A 19,287-nucleotide genomic window follows, 5' to 3' on the forward strand; every position below is an offset into this window, starting at 1 on the left:
AAGTGGAAAAAAAATCCATATGGATTTTACGCCAGATCCTGTTGGCTGCTTCACTAGATCCTTTATTGCTTCGTAAGAAAGTCACATGAGAAAGTACCTGCAGCCTGAGTGAAACAGAAAATAAAACAAAACAAGATTTATGGTCCATCTCCTCTGATGCCATGATGCTTTCAGATGGCTAAATCTATTCAATATGGATTTTTCCCATTTTGCCCTGGCAACCCAGGAAGCTCAGAGCCAAATTTCAAATATAGACACAGCATGTTTAGTTCCAGGATAATTGTCATCTACTTTTTCATTTGCCTTAATGCTTTTTTGTTGTTCATGATTTGTCTACTTTTATTAGAAAGACAGAGTTACAGAGAGAGAGAGAATCTTTTGTTCCACTCCCCCAAAAGGCTGCAATAGCCAGAACTGAACCAATCTGAAGCCAGGAGCCAGGCGCTTCATCTGGGTTTCCCTTGTGAGCACAGGAGCTCAAGCACTCGGGACACCCTCCGCAGCTTTCCCAGGCAGGAAGCTGGATCAGAAGTGGAGCAGCTGGCACCACAGGCAGAAGCCTAGTTTGCTACTCTACAGCAATGGCATCTAATATTCTACCTTGAGTCTTTCCGCCTATTATAAATCTCCTTTAGGGTCTTGTACACAAAGGATGAGAAAAACTTAACACTTGGTATGTTTAGTCAGTTTAGAATTATTTCTGCTATTTTATAAAAATAAATGCCAGGGCCTGGCACAGTGGCGTAGCGGCTGAAGTCCTTACCTTGCAAGCACTGGAATCCCATATGAGCACTGGTTCTAATTCCAGCAGCCCTGCTTCCCATCTAGCTCCCTGCTTGTTGTCTGGGAAAGCAGTTGAGGACAGCCCCCAAAGCCTTGGTACCCTGCACACGTGTGGGAGACCTGAAAGAGGATCTGGGCTCCTGGCTTTGGATCAGCTCAGCTCCAGGCATTGCGGCCGCTTGGGAAGTGGATCATTGCACAGAAGATTTTTCCTGTCTCTCCTCCTCTCTGTATATCTGACTTTCCAATAAAAATAAATAAATTTTTAAAATAAATAAATAAATATATGCCAAAACACATGACTTTGTGGCTGGCAGTGTAGCACAGTAAGCTAGGCTTGCCCCTGCGGCACCAGCATCCCATTGCGGCTGGTTCAAGTTCAGGTGGCTGCTCCACTTCCCACCCAGCTAGCTCTTCACTTATAGCCTGGGAAGCACCAGAGAATGGCTCAAGTTCCTGGGTCCTTTGTACCAAGGTGGAAGACTGGTAAGAAGTTCCTAGCTCTAACCATTGTGAATTTGGGGGGTGAATCAGCAGATGAAAGATCTTTTTTTGTCCCTTCTCTCCGAAATCTGCTTTTCAAAAAAAAAAAAAAAAATCTTACCTGTTATGATCTCTAAAGAATCTGGAGAAACTGAATGGACAAAACGTGGGCGTGCGTTATCAGCGCTGTGGTGTGGTGGGTTAAACCATATGGGCAACAGTTGGGAGTCCCGGCTGCCTCACTTCAGCTCCCTGTTCGTGCGCCAGGGAAAACAGCAGAAAATGACCCAAACCTTCAGGCCCCTATACCCATGAGGGAGACCAGATGAAACTCCTTGGTCCTGATCTCAGCCCTGCCCCACAGATGCAGCCATTTGCGAAGTGAATCACCTGATTGAAGACCTCTTCCATTTCTTCCTCCTTCTTCGACTCTATAGCTTTGTCTTTCAGATAATTAAATTCTTACAAAGTGGAGGGGGAAAATGGGACTGAGGCATTAGGCCCTGTTCTGTAACTGGAGTACAGAAGCACAATGATTTAGCCTAAGGGCTGTTACAGGGGCGTCTGCACCTTGGACTATTCCAGAAAACCTCCAGCGCTGTGCTGAGGCAGTTCCCAGCCTTCTTGGTCCTTACTCCACATGTATGAATAGTTACAGAAAGGCTTCCCATTGCTTTGGATCACGGATCCCTCTGATGTGTTTAAAAGCCCGGAACCGGCTCCCAGGGGAAGTCCAAGTAAGGGGTTTCTGAAAGCAGAATCCTCCAGTTACACATTCACTTCTCCGAACTTTCTCTAGAGCAGTTCACAGCTGGCCGTGGCCAGGCAGCCTGCTGTCAGCTCAGTTTCTGAACCCTGGGACAGGGTTCCTAGAAGGGCTGTTTTGGGTTCGTCCCCCTTTTCAACAATAGGCCCTCTTGATGAGCTCATTAACGTATGGGGTTATCTACGCCAAAATGCTTCCATAATCACCCCTCACCTCACACGTCTTGCCCAATTTCAAGGGGTGCAGGGATTCCTTAGAGCCCCTCCTCGGGCAACCGGTTAAGTTGAAGCGCAGACTTCCCTCAGCGGCTCGGAAAATGTCCCTCACGACCTTTTAAAATCACCCCTTCATCAGAGATAAGAGTGGCCCACAAGGAGTTGATTCGACCCGGAGGCTCCCGGTCCCCACGCCCTCCCGCCAGGCCCCCTCCCCCCGGCTCCGCCTTCCCCCTCCGCCCGCGCCGCGCAGGTGCGAAGCCTTGAGGGCCCACCCAGGCGCGACGGCGGGGGCACGACGGCGGGGGCGCGGGGCCGCGGGGGCGCGCCCCGAGGGGCGGAGGTGGGGGGCCTTCCCCTTGTTGCTTGGTGACCGCGCTCTCCGCCCAGACTGTTCCATTTCCGCAGCAAGGGGACGCGAAGGCCCCGGCCGCCGCTGACAGACCTCCCGGGAAGGCCCTCCTTCCGGCTTCTCCCCCCCGCACCACCGCGCCGGGCAGCGGCCGACGCCCGTGACGTCACAGGAGGCGGGGTCAGCGGCGCTGCCGGGTGCTGGAGGCGCCATTGGAGCCGGCTGGGCTTGCGAGCCCCGCTGAGGAACCGGAGGTCGGGCTGCAGTTACCTGTGCGTCCGTGCCGGGTCCCTCTGGCCCCCTCAGCGGCATGGCGTGCGGAGCGACGCTGAAGCGGCCCATGGAATTCGAGGCGGCGCTGCTGAGCCCCGGTTCCCCGAAGCGGCGGCGCTGCGCCCCTCTGGCCGGCCCCACTCCGGGCCTCAGGCCCCCGGGCGCGGAGCCGCCGCCGTTCCTGACGCAGACCCCCGCGCCGACTCTGCAGCAGCCCGCCCCGCCCGGCAGCGAGCGGCGCCTCCCAACGCCGGGTAACCTGTGCTGCTGCGGGCTTGGCACGACGCCAGGCCCCGGCATATTTTGGGGGGTGGGGTGGGGGTGGAGGGCGGTGGTGGGAATGGGAGAGGGTGGATTTAGGAACGCTGGACCGGCTCACCCACGGGCCCCCTTCATCGCCTTTAGAAAAGGGAACCGGGGTGCAGCTGGGCCTGGTTGCTTCCGGGGGTAGGAGGTACCCGGGAGGGGCACTGGGGTCAAAGGGTCGGTTTTTATTTTATTTTTCCTGGAGCTGGGAAGCTTGCGCAGGGTGGGCACCCAGAGGAGGGGTGGGAATGCCAGGACCCTTCCTGGCTCCGGAGTCGTCCCTGCCTTGCTGCCCAGGCCTGCACTGAGCCGCCCTGCAGACCCACTGGGCCATGGAAAATTGGATTCTGCTCACGAACCGGCCTTGGGAGTGGGGGCTGGGGGCGCGTTCCTGGGAAAGGGGCGTGTGAGCCGCTCCGCCCAGTGTACCGAGGCTTGTAGGGGAGACCTGGCTTTCCAAAAGTCTTGAGGGAGCAGAGGCTGCCGCAGGAGTCGTGGGATCTGATTTCAGCGCGATCCGTTTCTAAATCAACGACTGGCCATGTTCTTTTATTGTATGGCTATTGTCTTGCACCATATATGGCCTGAAGTCGGTAGATCGCTGGCTAGAATTCGAGAATTCTTGAACATACAGAGGCTCTGGGAGCAGGAATTCCGCTGTCCAGGCTAGAAAGGCTCTCCTGGAAGACATTCCACTCGGGCCGAGGAGAGGGGAGTGCCGGTGTGACAGCAGCTCCCGAAAGGGATTGGGGGCGAGTCACTCCTTGCTGTGTGCTTCTGCAAGCCTAAGCGCATCCTTCCTTCCTCGCCCCGCTTCGGGTCCCAGTAGCGTTGGGTTTCACCTCCTCCTGCCTGTGCACAGGGTGGATTTGGGGCTCTCTTCCTCACGGAGGATTCCTGCTTGCTTGTGTTCACCGTCTTTTCCTGGAAATCAGAACGTTGTGTCCTCAGCAGTCTCTTGGTTTCTAAAACCTAACCCCCATCTCCTCCTCCTCCCCCGGGGAACCCCACTTGCTGTGCCTGTCACAGGATGTTCCCCCTCTATTTGCTGATCCCACTGGAGTCCATTCTCCTAGCTCCCACCCCTGCCCCAGCTGCCCCACCTGCCCCACAGGGAGCTCCTCCTGGGCCTCACCTACTGGATGCTGTTGCCGCAGGTTCTTTGTAATGAGCCCTCCCAGGCCCGAGGCGGAGGTGTCCTTTTGGCAGGGATTTTTTTTTTTTCCTGCCACTGAACCTGCAAATACCCAAGAACAGTGTATCCCTGGGGGAGTCCCTCCTCCTGTGCAGAAGGGGGATCTGAGTCCCTGTCAGGATGGCTTTGAAGAGGCTTTTAGAAGTCTAATAATGTGCTTTATGTAGATGTTGAATTTCCTTAGATGCCCCTCCAGCTTAGTTCCGGTGGCAGTCCGCATTCCAGTAGATCCCGCCCAAGTGACTGGTGAATGTATTTGTATTTGGAAGCCTGGCTGTGGCTGGGGATTACAATGGAGCTGCTGTTTTCTAAATCTTTTAAGTACACTCTTTTTTTTTTCAGAGACCATGCAAACTAGTTTCTTGGTCCTTTATGTTAAATAGAGTGACTAATTGTTTATTAATGCTAATCAAAATGTCCTGTCATGAAAGGAGCGCAAAGTGTTAATGGTTGCTGATTGGATGCTTTAGCTTAAATGAAAGATGACTTGTGCATTAAAAACAGAATGAAAGAAATTTAGTTCCTCTTCAAATAGAAAGGATAAACCCAGCTAATGGAAGAGTAAGTTTAAGTCAGTTCATTGTGACATCTCATTTATTATCTCAAGGGACACAGACTTATGTCTGAAATAGCCAAGAAATTGTTTTTATTTTGCTTAAAAAAAAAAACAAAACAAGATGTCCACTGTAGCACATTCTGTGGGGGGCGAAAAAAACCTATGAAATGAAAGCTTTTACTGGCTTCCATTTGTGTTGGTGCTAGGAGGATACCCGACTGGAGGGGTGGGGTGTGCCGGTAGCATCAACATTGAGAGACTTGAGCTGCGGGCTGCTCACTGATCCCGGCGTGGGAATCCTGCGTATGGGCCCGGGTAGCGTTTCAGCCAAGTCTTGAGTGTTTGGGGGAAAGCACATCCCATTTCAGGAAAAGAAAACTGCTGCAGCAAAGGCCTGAGAAATTCCCTCGTTAAAGAAAGGAGAGTAATGCCAACTTAGCAAGACGGAACTGGATAGAGAGCAGGTCTCAGAAGGCCAGGACGTGGTAGTCTTGGAGTTGCAGGGGCTAGAAACCCCTGTGGTGTTTGAAAATGGGTTCAGCCCGATACAGCCTTGATAATGGGAGGCGAGGATTCAAATGATCCTGTTTAAAAAAACAAATTTGCATTTTTCCTTTTTAAAGAAATGGAGTTTTCTGTGGCACATCTGGTTCCTTGTTTGTCCTGTGATGGATGTAGAGTGGTTAGGTTCTGAGCTGGCTGCCCTCTGCCACCCTCAAAGTGGCGTCTTTGCGTTCGCTCCCTTTGCCGACCAGGAGACAGCCGAGCTTGGTCCCAGAGCAGCTCCTCTCCTGAGCCTGTCCTCGTCCTGGTTGTTCCTTGCTTCCTATCTTTGCAGTGCGTTACATCCTGATATTGATGCTGCCAAGGATGTGCTTGAGGAATAATTGATTTTAAACATGAAATGAACACTTCATACATTCAGGGATCTGAAGTGTCACCCCAGCACTGGTAGCAGGAAAGCCTTGCTAATCTCCTGTTGCTCCTGTGTGTAGATGGTTGGGTTGCTTGGGCTGTGTGTGTAGCTGCTGTTAGTCCGTGCCATTCCTGGAATATAGCATCATGATCTCTGATTCTTGCTTCCTAATCAGATGGGCATTTGACGTTTATATCAAAAACCTAGACTGAATGGCTTCCAAGGTTACAGTCACATAGCTAATAAGCAAATTGGTATCGTTAACACTTCCTACTCGTCAGGAGGGCAGCAATGACTTTAAAAAAAAAAGTCTACTTTAGAATTATTTAAATCCGTGATACCATTTTCTTTAATTGGAAGACTCATCTGAGAAGTGAATATAGTTATGTTGCCGTATCTGTAGATTCTTTATTGTCAGTAGTGTTTTCTGGATTCCCCATAGTTGTGTTGGAAAACCTGGTATCTGAGTACTTTGAGCCAGAACAGGAATGTGAGTGCTAACAATTCCTCTTGTGGGGTCAGAAAATCCTCCTCTAAGCCTTGACCACCAATTCTGAGCAGGAAGTCACTGCTGCCCTCCTGACCAGCGCCCAGCTGGGAGCAGTCATTTTTGTTGGCTTCCTGGAGCATCCCTGTCAGGAGGCCATAGGTGTAAGAGACCATCACTTAATGTCCTAGTTTGTAAAATTGTAAAACTAACAGATCAAAGGTAACTCCTGATAAGGTAAAGGGAAGTTCATTCTTACTGTAAATTGTACTGGTTAGTTTAGCAAATGACTGATGTCTTCATTGCCACAGGGAAGCAAGTGAATTGAGTGGCTTATGCCAGAACAGCTTCAGTTGTATACACGGTTGTAGTCGGACGGTAACAGCACACTGTAAGAACGTTAGAGTGCTTTGTACAGTATAAGCATTTACGCAGAGGTTGAATATCTAAAGAGAATATCTAAACCCCAGTGACAGCCCTTCCTTGTCTCCCACTTCCAGGAAAATTAGAGGAAGAGGAGGAGGGTGAGGGTGTTGGGTGCACTGCTTTGGGACATTCATATCCTATATTAAAGTGCCAGGGTTCCAATTCCAGCACCACAGTTTTGTTTTGTTTTTATTGTTACTGTTTCTGTTTAAGGTTAATTTTTATTGAAAAGGCTGGTTTACAGAGGGGAGAGACAGAATGATTTTCCACCTGCTGGTTTACTCCCCAAATGGCCACAGCAGTCATTGCTGAGCCAATCTGAAGCCAGTGAGGGGCTGATTTAGAAGTGCAGAAGCTGGGACATGAACCATTGCCTATATGAGATGCCAGCGCTTAGAAGTGGAGGACTAGCCAGTTAAGCCAGTGTGCTCTTATTATCGTTAACATTTTTATTTGAAATCCAGAGTTACAGAGAGAATTAAAGACAGAGTTCCTCCATCTGCTGGTTCACTCCCTAAATGGCCTCAGTGGTTGGAGGTGAGCCAATCTGAAGCCAGGAGCCTCTTCCAGGTTTCCCACTTGGGCACAAGGGCCCAAGGCGTGGGGCCATCCTCTGTTGCTTTCCTAGGCCACAAGCATGGAGCTGGAAGGGAAGTGGAGCAGCTGGGACAGGAACCAGTATACGCATATGGGATGCTGGTGCCGCAGGCAGAGGCTTATACTGCCATGCCAGGGCACCTGCTCCCCAGCTTTGCTTCTAATTCCAGCTTCCAGCTAATGAACACCCTGGGGGCCGCAGGCTATGGTTCCCGCACTTGAGTTCCTGGCTCCCAGCTGCTGTTACTACATTTGAAGAATGAACCAGCAGATAGAAGTTCTGTCTCTTTAACTTTCAAGTAAAATGATAAAGCTTGAAGGAATGACACATAAATACTCAAGTATGTTTATTTCTTTATTAGAGCAAATTTTCCAGAACATAAAGCAAGAATATAGTCGTTACCAGAGGTGGAGACATCTAGAAGTTGTTCTTAATCAGAGTGAAGCCTGTACCTCGGAGAGTCAGCCGCACTCGGCAGCGCTCGCAGCACCTAGCTCCCCAGGTAAGCACCGGCGTGTCTGTGCAGGTACTTCAGGGCTTTGAAGCGGTACTGATCGTGACGGCTTCCAGACTGGCATTGCTCTCTGAAGCAGTAAAACCAGGAAAGCAGGTGCAGCATATCACTACTCACAGATAGGAGATTTTCCCCCCAAGATTGATTTAGAGTTGAGAGTTGTCTAAGTCATTTAACGCTTTGAACCAACTTGTTTTTGTGTAAACCAAGAACGTAATTTTTGCTACGGCCGACTAAAGTATCTAGCCAGTCCTTGATGCACCTGCCTCTCGTGTTCTACTACTTCAGAATTAATTATGGAAATGTCATAAGAAGACTGAGGCTTGCTACCTGTAATCATCAAAGTGCCTAGCCGTCATCCATTCCCATGGAGCTGCTCTCAGAGGCTGTGGAGGGACTGGCGGGGTGGCACGGAGGGTTAAGCAGCTCCTTGCAAGGCCAGCATCCCACAGGAGTGCTGGGGTTCAGGTCCTGGCAGCACCACTTCTGATCCAGCTCCAATCCTGCCTAGCCCCTTTCTAGCTGTTGTATTCATTTGGGGAATGAACCAATGCATGAAAAAGATGTCTGTCTCTAACTCTGCCTTTCCAATTAAAAAAAAAAAAAAACAAAGATACACATCCTTAGAAAGGAAAAAAAAAAAAGGGAGGGGGTATGGTTCTTGAGCCAGGCTCTTGGTGTTATAAGGAAACAAAACACAAAAACTCACCGAGATAAATTTCATACAAAATTAACTATCTGGGCCCAGTGTGATAGCCTAGTGGCTAAATCCTCGTCTGCACACACTGGGATCTCATGGGCACTGGTTCATGTCCCAGTTGCTCCACTTCGATTCAGCCTGTTTGTGGCCTGGAAAAGCAGTGGAGGACGGCTCAAAGCCTTGGGATCCTGCACCTGGATGGCATACCCGGAAGAAGCTTCTGGCTTCAGCTCAGCTCAGCTCAGCTCAGCTCAGCTCAGCTCAGCTCACGCTGTGGCAGCCACTTGGGGAGTGAATCAATGGATGCAAAGAGCTTCCTCTCTGTTTCTCCTCCTTTCTGTATATTTTTATTTCCAATTAAAAAAAATAAATTTAAAAAAGATTATTTTTATTGGGAAGGCAGATTTACAAAGAAGAGGAGACAAAAAGACCTTCCCTCTGCTGATTCACTCCCCACAGGGGTGCAGGTTCTCAAGCACTGAGCCATTTTTCACTGCTTTTCCAGGCCATTAACAGGGAGCTAGATAGGAAGTGAAACAGCCGGGACACAAACCAGCACCCATATCACAAGGGAAAGATTAGTCAGTTGAGCTATTGCTATCACACCAGGCCCTTCTTTTTTTTTTTCTTTTTTTAATATTTTGTTTTTATTTGAAAGACAACTACACAGAGGAGAGATAGAGAGAGGTGTTCCATCTGCTGGTTCATTCCCTCAATGGCCTCAGTGGCTTGGCTGATCTGGAGCCTGAGTCTCTTCCCGATCTCCATGTGGGTGTGGTCAGGGCACTGGTTCCTCACACTGTACTGTTATTGATAAGTGTATATCAGGTAAGTTCACTACGTCACCGTGAAGTTTCTCTCCAATCCAGAGATTCCATTCCATTTCTGAGCTCATCCTCCTTGGCCACCTCTCACTGCACTGACACTACAGCTCAGAGCTACCCAGCACAACTTCATTAAATGATGGAAATGCCTAACACAAGAGCCACCAAATGTCACCACTGTGCAGCTGACGTGTAATCACTGCATCTGAGACAAAATTCTGTTTTTGTGTAAATTTAAGATTAAATAACCATATGTGGTTAATGCTTAAAGCATTATACACTTTAGCTATAGAAAAGGGTACTGATGTGTTGGAAGTCAAGCCCACCAAGCCTGCGCCAGGTCCACCACATGGATGCAGGATCTCGGGGCTTGGGCCATCTTCCATGCTCTCAGGCCATCAGCAGGGATCTACACAAGTCAGGCAGCCAGACACGAACTGGTGCCCATATGGGATGCCAGCACTTGAAAGCAGAGGATTTAGCCTTTTGAGCCATGGCACCAGCCCCTGTATGGTTTTAAAACTATTTGTATGGGATCTGGCACAGTGATATAGTATGCTGATCTTCCTTCCACGGTGCCAGCATCCGATATGGGCATTGGTCCGAGTCACAGCTGCTTCACTTCTGATTCAGCTTCCTGCTAATAGCGTGGGAGAGCAGTGGAGGATGGCAAAAGCGCTTGGCTCCCAGCTTTGGACTAGCCAACTGCAGCCATTACGAAAGTGAAAAGTGGATGGAAGATATATCTCTCCCTTTCTCTCTCTCAACTCTTTAGCCACTTAGACACAAACAAGGTTGACCAAACAGTTCTAGTTGAATCCTAGAGGCACACCTTGGAACTGGCCACCCCAAGTCTGCTGCCTCAATCTTGATCAGGAAGCTCCCTGTAGAATGTGTTGTCTAGTTGCCAGCCCCAGAGCAGGTTCCCCCTGTGGCTGGCAGAGCAGAATCATATCTGAGCTTGAGGCCACCAAGGAGTCTGCATGGTGCAGTTTGGATTGTCACAGCCTCTGCTGCGAAAGGAACAGTGGTTGTAACGGATCTTGACAAGGACATCCAGGGTGTCCTGTCACAGAGTTCTGATTTCTCATGCTAGATTTCCCTGTCTTGTAGCATTCCAGTGGATATTTTCGTTTCCAGCTTTGTTATTTTATGAATGTTTCGCCCTTAAACCTAGAATCTGAAAGAATCAAGGAGAGACTCACAGTGCCTGATTGTCTCCATTCTTCAGACATTCTTCATGGTGAATGTGCTTGGACTTGTTGCAGAGGATTTGATGGCCTTCAAGGTCTTCACTCACTTCTTAAAAAAATGTATTTGTGTGGAAGGCAGAAGGAGAGATGTAGAGCGAGATCTATGTGCTGAATCACTCCCCGGCTGCCTGTAACAGCCGAGCAGAGCCAGCAGCCTGGGACCTTGGCAGGGCCTCCCATAAAAGTGACAGGGACTCGGGAACACCTGCTGCCTTCCCAGAGGAGCCATTCATGATAAGCTGGGTTGCAAGTGAAGAAGCCAGGACTTGACCAGGCACTCCAACATGGGAGATTACTTATCCTACATCCTAAGTGGTGGTATAACCCACAGCACCACAGCAGTGTGCTTGGTGAAGGTTTTTATATTACATAAGCCCTTGGTTTCCTAAGGCTTAAAGGTAGATGCACAAAGATAAAGATTTTCCGTCTGGGGCCCGGCGCGGTGGCGCAAGTGGTTAAAGGTCCTCACCTTGCACGCCCGGGATCCCATATGGGCACCGGTTCTAATCCCGGCAGCCCTGCTTCCCTTCCAGCTCCCTGCCTGTGGCCTGGGAAAGCAGTCTAGGACAGCCCAAAGCTTTGGGAACCTGCACCCGCGTGGGAGACCTGGAAGAGGCTCCTGGCTTCGGATCGGCATAGTATCGACCCATTGCACTCACTTGGGGAGTGAATCATCGGACAGAAGATCTTCCTCTCTGTCTCTCCTCTCTGTATATCCGCCTTTCCAATAAAAAAAATAATAAAAATAAATCTTTAAGAAAAAAAAAAGATTTTCTGTCTGCTTGTTCACTCCCTCAAACTTCTTATTAGAATCACATATGAAGTTTGAAGGGTTCTCAAGCCAAAATATGTATCTGTTTTTGTTGAGTTTCTGCATGTAATATTCCTCCTTGGTTAAACATGAGTTTAGAAGGTCTCCAACAATTTAAGTAGGTGTCATGCAGTGAATTGGGTTTCTGTAATTCATGCTAAAGGTTTTATATCAGTTATATCTTGTCCTTTAGGAAATGAATGTTGGGAGCCAGCACTGTGGCCGTGCGAGTTAAGCTTCTTTCTGCAGTGCTGACGTGACAGATGAGTGTCCTGGCTGCCCCACTTACGATCGACTCCCTGTTAATGTGCATGGGAAAGCAGCAGCAGGTGGCGCAAGGCCATTGTACCTGTTTGGGGAGTGAACCAGATGAAAGACCTCTATCTCTCCTGTCTCTGTAACTCTGCCTTCAATCAATGTTTATTTGTTTATTTTAGAGAAATGGATGTTAGTCTGGACCCAGGTGGCTGTGGCACCACAACTGTTTTTCTGTATGCAAGTTGTGGGGCACACCCAGAAACATGCTGTTTCTCTTACCTCCCAGGTTATGTTTGATTTTGCTTATTAGAACAAATAGTGGAAACTGAGAGAACTTTTTGCAAATATTCCATGTAATGAAAAATGTAATTTTTCTGGTTTTTAATTAATGTCTTGAGGACTGTTTATATGAAGGTATTGATTCCCAATTAGAATTAGAATATAATACGTGAACTGGATTTTCTTTTTGGTCAGGTTCTTCCTGGATGAAGAAGGACCAACCTACCTTTACCCTCCGACAAGTTGGAATAATATGTGAGCGTCTTCTAAAAGACTATGAAGATAAAATTCGGGAGGAATATGAGCAAATCCTCAATACCAAACTAGCAGGTAGGCTTTGGGCGTTGGGTGTGCTGATGTTGGTCAGAGTTCAGAATGAATAAATGCCAAGTAAAGTAACTTAGAGGGCTTCCTTCAGCAGAATTAAGTGGTGAGGATTGAAGTTACTCTCAGTGATTTTAAACGTGTTACTTATACATTATAGGGAAGGCAGCAAGTAAGCCATTGGGGCTAACTCATGAGTAAACAGGTGTTGGGATATAGTGCTAAGCTCCCAACAGGAGGTTAATGTTGTCAGTGTGTTCAGGCTTCCTTGTGGGGCTCCTTTTGTGCTTCTGGGAAGTTGGGCATCCTGTGATCAGGAGCTATGATGCAGTTAAAGCAGGGAGAGCCCACCTTGGTAAGAGCAAAGGCAGTGGTGACGACAACGAGAGAGAGAGTGAGTGCTGCACGAGCTTTTGTGTGTGTGTGTAGGGAGAGAGATCGAATCAGGAATAACAAGTAGTATTTGTTTAATGAGAAAGGAAAGTGCTGGGATCAGAGGTTTTCAGCAGCTGCTACTTCCTGGCACAGCGTTGTTTTCCTAAGCTGATGCCCTACATCTCGGTTCCTGGGAATGTTAACAATCTGCTTTTCTTTTCGGAACTGCTGGGTTAAGCCGAGTCGTGCTCCCTCACAGTAGGCTGTCTGTTGGTAATACTCTCAAACAAGCAGCAGCTCTGGGATGTCGCTCCCCTCACACTTGCAATCATTCAGATGACCTGGCTCGCAGTGACTTCGTTCACCAGCATCAGGCCGTTTTCTAACCTATCTGCCCAATTTCTTGCTGTAAGTTAGTATTTCTGTAGACCTGTCAGCAATTAATGATGTCAGATTTTCCCATAGCTTTCTGGCCATCCTACCTCTGCTAAGCATGTTTTTCACTCAATGTATATGGCAATGTATAGCAAGGCAAAAGTTTCAGAACTTTGCCACATGTGATAACGCATAAATATTGGCAGTTTTTACATGTCAATTTTTGTAAAGCTTTGTAGCCACTGGAGATTGCTGAAGTTTCATAACCTGTTGATGAGGCATGGGCTTAGCATTAGGGACGTTATTAGGAAAATACTGTGATCAGGAACCAAATCTGGGAGCCAGGGATTTGGTCTGGGATGGAAGCGGAGGCACAGGAACAGGTAACCTGAATGAAAAGGGCCTGGGGGAGAGGAACTGTGAAGCTGGGCTTTCGTGTCCGTCCTTGATTCCTGTTTCTGCAGAGAATAATACACGGTCCTTCCCCTTCCTCCTCACAGAACAATATGAATCGTTTGTGAAATTCACACATGATCAGATTATGCGACGATACGGGACAAGGCCAACAAGCTGTAAGTATTGCCAAATTTTTCTGGAATTTTTTCCAAGTTCAAGGGCAATATTTTGACACTAAATAGCTTGTCTCCTGAGAACACACAGCTGCGGTGGAGTCAATAATAGCTAAGTATTCGTAGCTATTGCACTGGGCACTGTGCTTGCCCTTTAGCTCTTCCCAGAGCGTGTATAATCTTCACAGTAGTCCTGTGAATGAGAAACTATGATTGCCCCCATTTTACAAGTGAGAATAGCCCTTTCAGAAGGTAAATAATTTGCCTGAGCTCATAAAGCTGGTGGTTTATGATTAAATTAAGGGGATGGTCTGGCTCTGTGCTGGCTTTTCTTTAAAACATTATTTCTATTGTTGATTTTTGAGTGTATGTGACAAGTATATGTGATCAGGTATGTGACAAGGGCTTCTTGAATGTAAACATTTGCAGCAGCCGATTCAGAAATACCAAGTAGCCATGTATCTGCCTGCACTTGAGCCAGGTTTCTTCCATTGTAATCCCTGTTCTCCATGCTGTTATCACATACATGGCGTCACACTTAGTATTTTTACTCTCCTGTCTCTGCCTTACAGATGTGTCCTGAAGCTTTTGTGCGTATCTGGGTACCAGGCTTGACCTCAAAAGATGGCTGCTGTACACTTTTTGCAACTGGTTTGATATCACATTTCAGCTCCAACTTCGCATCCTGAGAACACTTAAATGTTTCTGCAGGTCCATTTTATACAACTTGAAAGACCTAAAACTTTCTGGTTGCCACAAGCATATCTTTCTTTTCTGCTCATCCAATAAACAGCTGTGCCCTACTGTGATAGATTTTCCAAACAAAAATACCTGGAGCAGCAGTTTAGCAAAATATGCCTTCAGTGGCACTCAACAAACGGAGTTTCCCCAAGCACAGTTCTGTAAGAAGTGTGTGCGAGAGTGTGTTTGTGTGTGTGTGCGCGTGTATTTTAAGTTATTATTTGTATTGTGCAAACTTTTTAATCTTGGGGATTCTGGCTGTGAATCTGATGCACGACAATTATGGTTAAAAACATTGGCTTGGTCTACAGAAGATCATTAATGTTTTGTGACCATATAAGTTGTAACAGTGGGTTGTTTTATGTGTAGGTATTATTGTTAAACACAGGGACTGTTTCCAGGCACAGAGTATGAGTCATAACTTCGGGTGGACATTAGATGTGATTATGACGATGGAGTGGAGATCTATGGTCCTAGATCTACACATGCGTGGTGAGAAATTAGAACAAACCGGAGACAGGCCATTGACGCATGGACTCTGCCTAGCTGTGTTAGAAAAATATCCTGACTCCAAGCCTTAAAATACCGAAATGGAGTCGGCGCTCACCTCATTCACACAACTAAAGCGCTCCTTGGACAGCACCCCTGTAAAGGGAAAAGACCTCCGCGGTGTGGGAGCACCACAGGTGAGCACAGAGCCAGCTCCGCAGCACTGCTGCCTGGGAGGAGCCACTCACTTCACCTTTGTTCCAGTTCTTAAAGGTAGGATTTGGATCCCTGGATCAGGATCCGCGGATTGTTCGGAGGTGTCCATGTTCAACTGCTTGAGCTTTGGTCGGCAGCCACTGCCTGACACGGCTTACAGGCTGTTCTGGCCCTTGTTTCCAAGGCCGAGGAACAGAGAATAGCCTCTGTTTGAGGAGGTGGAAGTTAAGTATACATTTATTTTTTACTGTGACTTGTTCAGGACCACATTTTACAAAATGCCTTGTTTCCATTAATATTGTTTCTGGAAAGGAAAGTTCTATTAAAACTGTTTTAGTTTGACTATAGAGTAGTTTTTTTGTTTTTTAACTAGGGCTTATTTTGAAAAATGTTGGGTTTAATTCAGATGTATGCCAGTACCTTCCAAAGTAAGACAGTTGTTCTGATCAGATGGCTTAGAGAAATTTCTGGAATATTCACATTCGGAGATTCCTTATTAATGAATGTCTTTGACTTAAATCTAACCAAAAACTGCAACCTTATTCTTTGTACATTTTCATTATATAGTGTTAACAAGCTTAGTTGCAAACAAATAAAATACTTAAGCTATTTGTTTACCTTGCCTTCTTAATACTGTCATACATTTAATTCAAATAATTTGCCTGAGGTGTAATAGCCATCGCCCTGGCTGAGCATTACATTGAAGATTTATATAGGCGTCTTCAGAGTTCAGCTGTGATCTTTCAATAATTGAAGAATGTTTCTATTTCCTATTTGAAGGGGCAGTTTGTTCTATCTCCTCGTGTCCAGAGTAGTGGTGGTTCTTGAGAGGAACAGTGGCAGCTGTGGGAACTTTACAAAATTGCAAGTGGACTAGACATGAAGTTTTATACACCAGTGTGGTGTGCTGCCTTACTCCTGGACAGCTCAACTCTGCATTCCTACTCAAAGGCTTCGGGAAGGAAAATGGCACCCTCTCACTGCCCTCTGGAATACAGGTTAAGGCCATACAGGTTATGGCCACATTTGAAGAACTCATCTGAGACCTACCGTCTAGTGTTGGTCATCAGAGAACAGACGCTGCCTGCAGCACCAGTATCCCCCAAGGGCCCTGGGTGGGCGGGGGGGGTGGGATCTGGGCAAGCCTGCTGTATGTGGTGGAGCTTGTCTGCCCACTGCGGAGGACTGCTGGAGCCCAGGAGACTCGTCCGCCATCTGGCTCTAGTTTGGTGCCACACTTACCTCCACTGGTTTCTTTGCCTGTAAAATGGAGGATGGGGGGTGTTGTGTGTATGTCATTGGGGTTTATGTTTAAATCCAAGTACTAGGCCACATGAACAGAGTATTCAGGACACCGTAAGACACTAAAGCACAGTGCTGTGTTAGTGGTTCTCATCAGATCTGAAGCCCCAAAGCTCCCTGACGGTAATGATTGACTTTCTAGCATGGACAGCATGAAACCCCCACATCAGTCTCTTCAGTGTTCGTGGAAACAGATGAGTGACAGGCAGGCAGTGATGTCTTGGAGTGGGATTACATTCTGTAGCTGGCCTGGTGGGGGGAATACTGCTCCACCTACTCATTTGCATCTGTGACAACAAAGACCCAAAAGCTGAAAGCCCTGTCAGACCCTGTACGGAAGCTTGCCACTGTGAGAAAGACAAGGTGAACAAGGGCAGACTCATTCCCAGGACAGTCATGCTCTCAATTGAGGTGTGGTGAAAAAAAAAATCCTTGGCTTCCAGAGGAAAATTGCAAGTGGATGAACAGCATCTTGGAACAATGATTGTCGAAGATGGGGCAGGAAGCATGCTGTTCTGGGAAGGAGAAAAATATTCAGAATGTCGGAGAGTTCTGCGGTTTGGAGTATGTTTTAGTTTCCATGCAGCATTTAAACCCACAAATCATAAATTAGTGGTACTAACAGGGAAACTTAGTGGTGTTTAGGAGGTGGGCCAAGGGCGAAGTCCTTAGTGTATCTCAAAAGGCAGTTCTTGCCATTGGATCGACTCTGCAAGGCTGATGGGAGCTGATCTGTGCATCGCGGAGCCTTCCCTCGGGTGTTGCACCGCTGGCATCTGCTACTCACCTGACGTGCAGCCAATGGAGCTGCTGTGGCTGGGGCTTGAGCCTCGGAAATACCACAGTATTATTTCCTAAGTAGTTTGTTTTAGCTTTTACATCACTACTGCAGAAAGCTAATACATTGGCATATTTCATTTTGAAACTAAATACAAACAGGAATTTAAAATTTATCAGAATATAGCATGGGCTTAAATATGTCATGAAATGCTCTTTTAAAAACAGCCCTCAGGCCCGGCATGGTAGCCTAGTGGCTAAAGTCCTTGCCTTGAATGCGCCCGGGATCCCATGTAGGCACCAGTTCTAATCCCTGCAGCTCCACTTCCCATCCAGCTCCCTGCTTGTGGCCTGGAAAGCAGTCGAGGATGGCCCAAAGCCTTGGGACCCTGTGGAAGACCCGGAAGAGGCCCAGGCTCCTGGCCTTGGATAGATGCAGCTCCGGCCATTGCAGCCGCTGGGGGAGTGAACCAACGGACAGAAGATCTGTACACCTGTCTTTCTAATTAAAACAACAAAAATCTTACCAAAAAAAAAAAAAAAAACAGACCTCACTTCAGCCCGGAAGATTCCATTAGGAACAGTTTTGGCGAGTTATGTTTTGTAGAGCAACAATTACACTTGGACTTGGATATGGTTCTGTCTCCAGGAGGAAGTCTTCAACCCATAACAAACCATACTTTCATGTAAATAATGATCACTTTGTTAGGAAGAATATAGTACTTTAATAATTTCAATATCCGTGATTCATGGGTCTACCATTTTTGTCACAGTACTCTATCTCCTAGGGTTCCCAGTTCAGCTGTGAGCAGTGTATTTGAGAAAGTGTAGGAATAAACAGGAAAACGATGACAATCCACATTTAGGAAGGATTTCTGGATGCCTGTGCTGAGGAGACTCCTAACCACCTTAGTCCAGGGAGGCGAGGCCCCCTTGGGGTGGTCTGGATGGCACACAGGCTGCTGCTGGCTCACCGTTACTGTGAAGCTGCTCCAAGGTCCCACCTGCTGGTGTGTGGTGGGAGTTCCCGCCTTGGGCTTTGAGCCTTGGTGTCCAGAAGTGTTTACATCAGCACATGCCTTAGGGGTGCTAGGTTAGCTCTGGGTCCTGAGCTTCACCCTAATTTCACTGCAGTGCTAACTGGCTCTTAATTTATTAGACTTGGCTTGGTTGCTCTTCACTAGCTAGCTAGACTTTTGATGTTTTTAAGAAAAGTAACATTTGGGCCCAGCGGCATGGCCTAGCGGCTAAAGTCCTCACCTTGAACACACCGGGATCCCATATGGGTGCTGGTTTTAATCCCGGCAGCTCCACTTCCCTTCCAGCTCCCTGCTTATGGCCTGGGAAAGCAGTCGAGGACGGCCCAAAGCCTTGGGACCCTGCACCCATGTGGGAGACCTGGAAGAAGTTCCTGTATCCTGGCTTTGGATCTGTGCCACACCAGCCGTTGCAGTCACTTGGGGAGTGAATCAATGGATGGAAGATTTTCCTTTCTGTCTCTCCTCTCTATATCTGACTTTCTAATAAAAATAAAATAAATCTTAAAAAAAATAAATAACATTTATGAGGCCTGGCACCATAGCCTAGTGGCTAAAGTCCTCACCTTGCATGCACCGGGGTCCCATATGGGTGCCCATTCATGTCCCAGCTGATCCACTTCCCATCCAGCTCCCTGCTTGTGGCCTGGGAAAGCAGTGTAGGACGGCCAAGACCTTGGGACCCTGCACCCACGTGGGAGACCCTGGCAGAGGCTCCTGGCTTCGGATTAGCCTTTGCAACTACTTGAGGTGTGAACCAGAGGAGGGAGAATCTTTGCTCTAAATCTGGCTTTCCAAGAAGAATAAGTAAATCTGTTTGGTTTTGTTTTTTGTTTTCTGTTTCTATACTTTTATTTGAAACTCCTTTTGTCTTGTATATTCCACCAAGTGTTCTCATTCACATGCTGTCCACTCAACTGTTCTCATATAAATGATATCCAGTCAGTTATACAAAAGGTATCCATTCAGTTGTTCTCATACAAATATTATCCAATCAATTTTTCCCCTTTTTAAAATTGTTTTATTTATTTATTATTATTTTTTTAATTACATTGTATTGTGTGACACAGTTCTATAGGCACTGGGA

The 19,287-nt window shown here is 47.4% G+C and overlaps 1 protein-coding gene across 3 annotated transcripts; it reads left to right on the forward strand.

Annotated features, from left to right (window-relative positions):
- The first annotated feature begins 2,767 nt into the window (after positions 1 to 2,767).
- On the forward strand, positions 2,768 to 15,695 carry AKIRIN1 (akirin 1). 3 transcript variants are annotated; one of them, XM_040974257.1, is made up of 5 exons: positions 2,768 to 3,126; positions 7,718 to 7,858; positions 12,191 to 12,325; positions 13,570 to 13,641; positions 14,211 to 15,695. In XM_040974257.1, exons 1-5 carry the CDS (start codon positions 2,910 to 2,912, stop codon positions 14,219 to 14,221), a joined length of 576 nt encoding a protein of 191 aa, XP_040830191.1. In that variant the 5' UTR covers positions 2,768 to 2,909; the 3' UTR covers positions 14,222 to 15,695. The 3 variants fall into 3 exon arrangements, with proteins under 3 accessions (XP_040830191.1, XP_040830192.1, XP_040830193.1); XM_040974258.1 differs by lacking the exon at positions 12,191 to 12,325 and having other exon boundaries at positions 2,790 to 3,126; XM_040974259.1 differs by lacking the exon at positions 7,718 to 7,858 and having other exon boundaries at positions 2,790 to 3,126.
- The last annotated feature ends 3,592 nt before the right edge of the window (positions 15,696 to 19,287 follow it).

This window comes from Ochotona curzoniae, unplaced genomic scaffold (assembly GCF_017591425.1).
Source record: "Ochotona curzoniae isolate NIBS_2020 unplaced genomic scaffold, NIBS_Ocur_1.0 contig_2404, whole genome shotgun sequence".
In the NCBI taxonomy this organism is placed as follows: Eukaryota; Metazoa; Chordata; class Mammalia; order Lagomorpha; family Ochotonidae; genus Ochotona; species Ochotona curzoniae.

Bases quoted from the DNA above. Each gene is read 5' to 3' on its own strand.
- AKIRIN1 (XM_040974257.1), top strand. From the start codon at position 2,910: ATGGCGTGCGGAGCGACGCTGAAGCGGCCCATGGAATTCGAGGCGGCG. The intron at 3,127-7,717 runs GTAACCTGTGCT...TTTCTTTATTAG, and splicing joins GCGGCGCCTCCCAACGCCGG to AGCAAATTTTCCAGAACATA. The intron at 7,859-12,190 runs GTAAGCACCGGC...CTTTTTGGTCAG, and splicing joins CGCAGCACCTAGCTCCCCAG to GTTCTTCCTGGATGAAGAAG.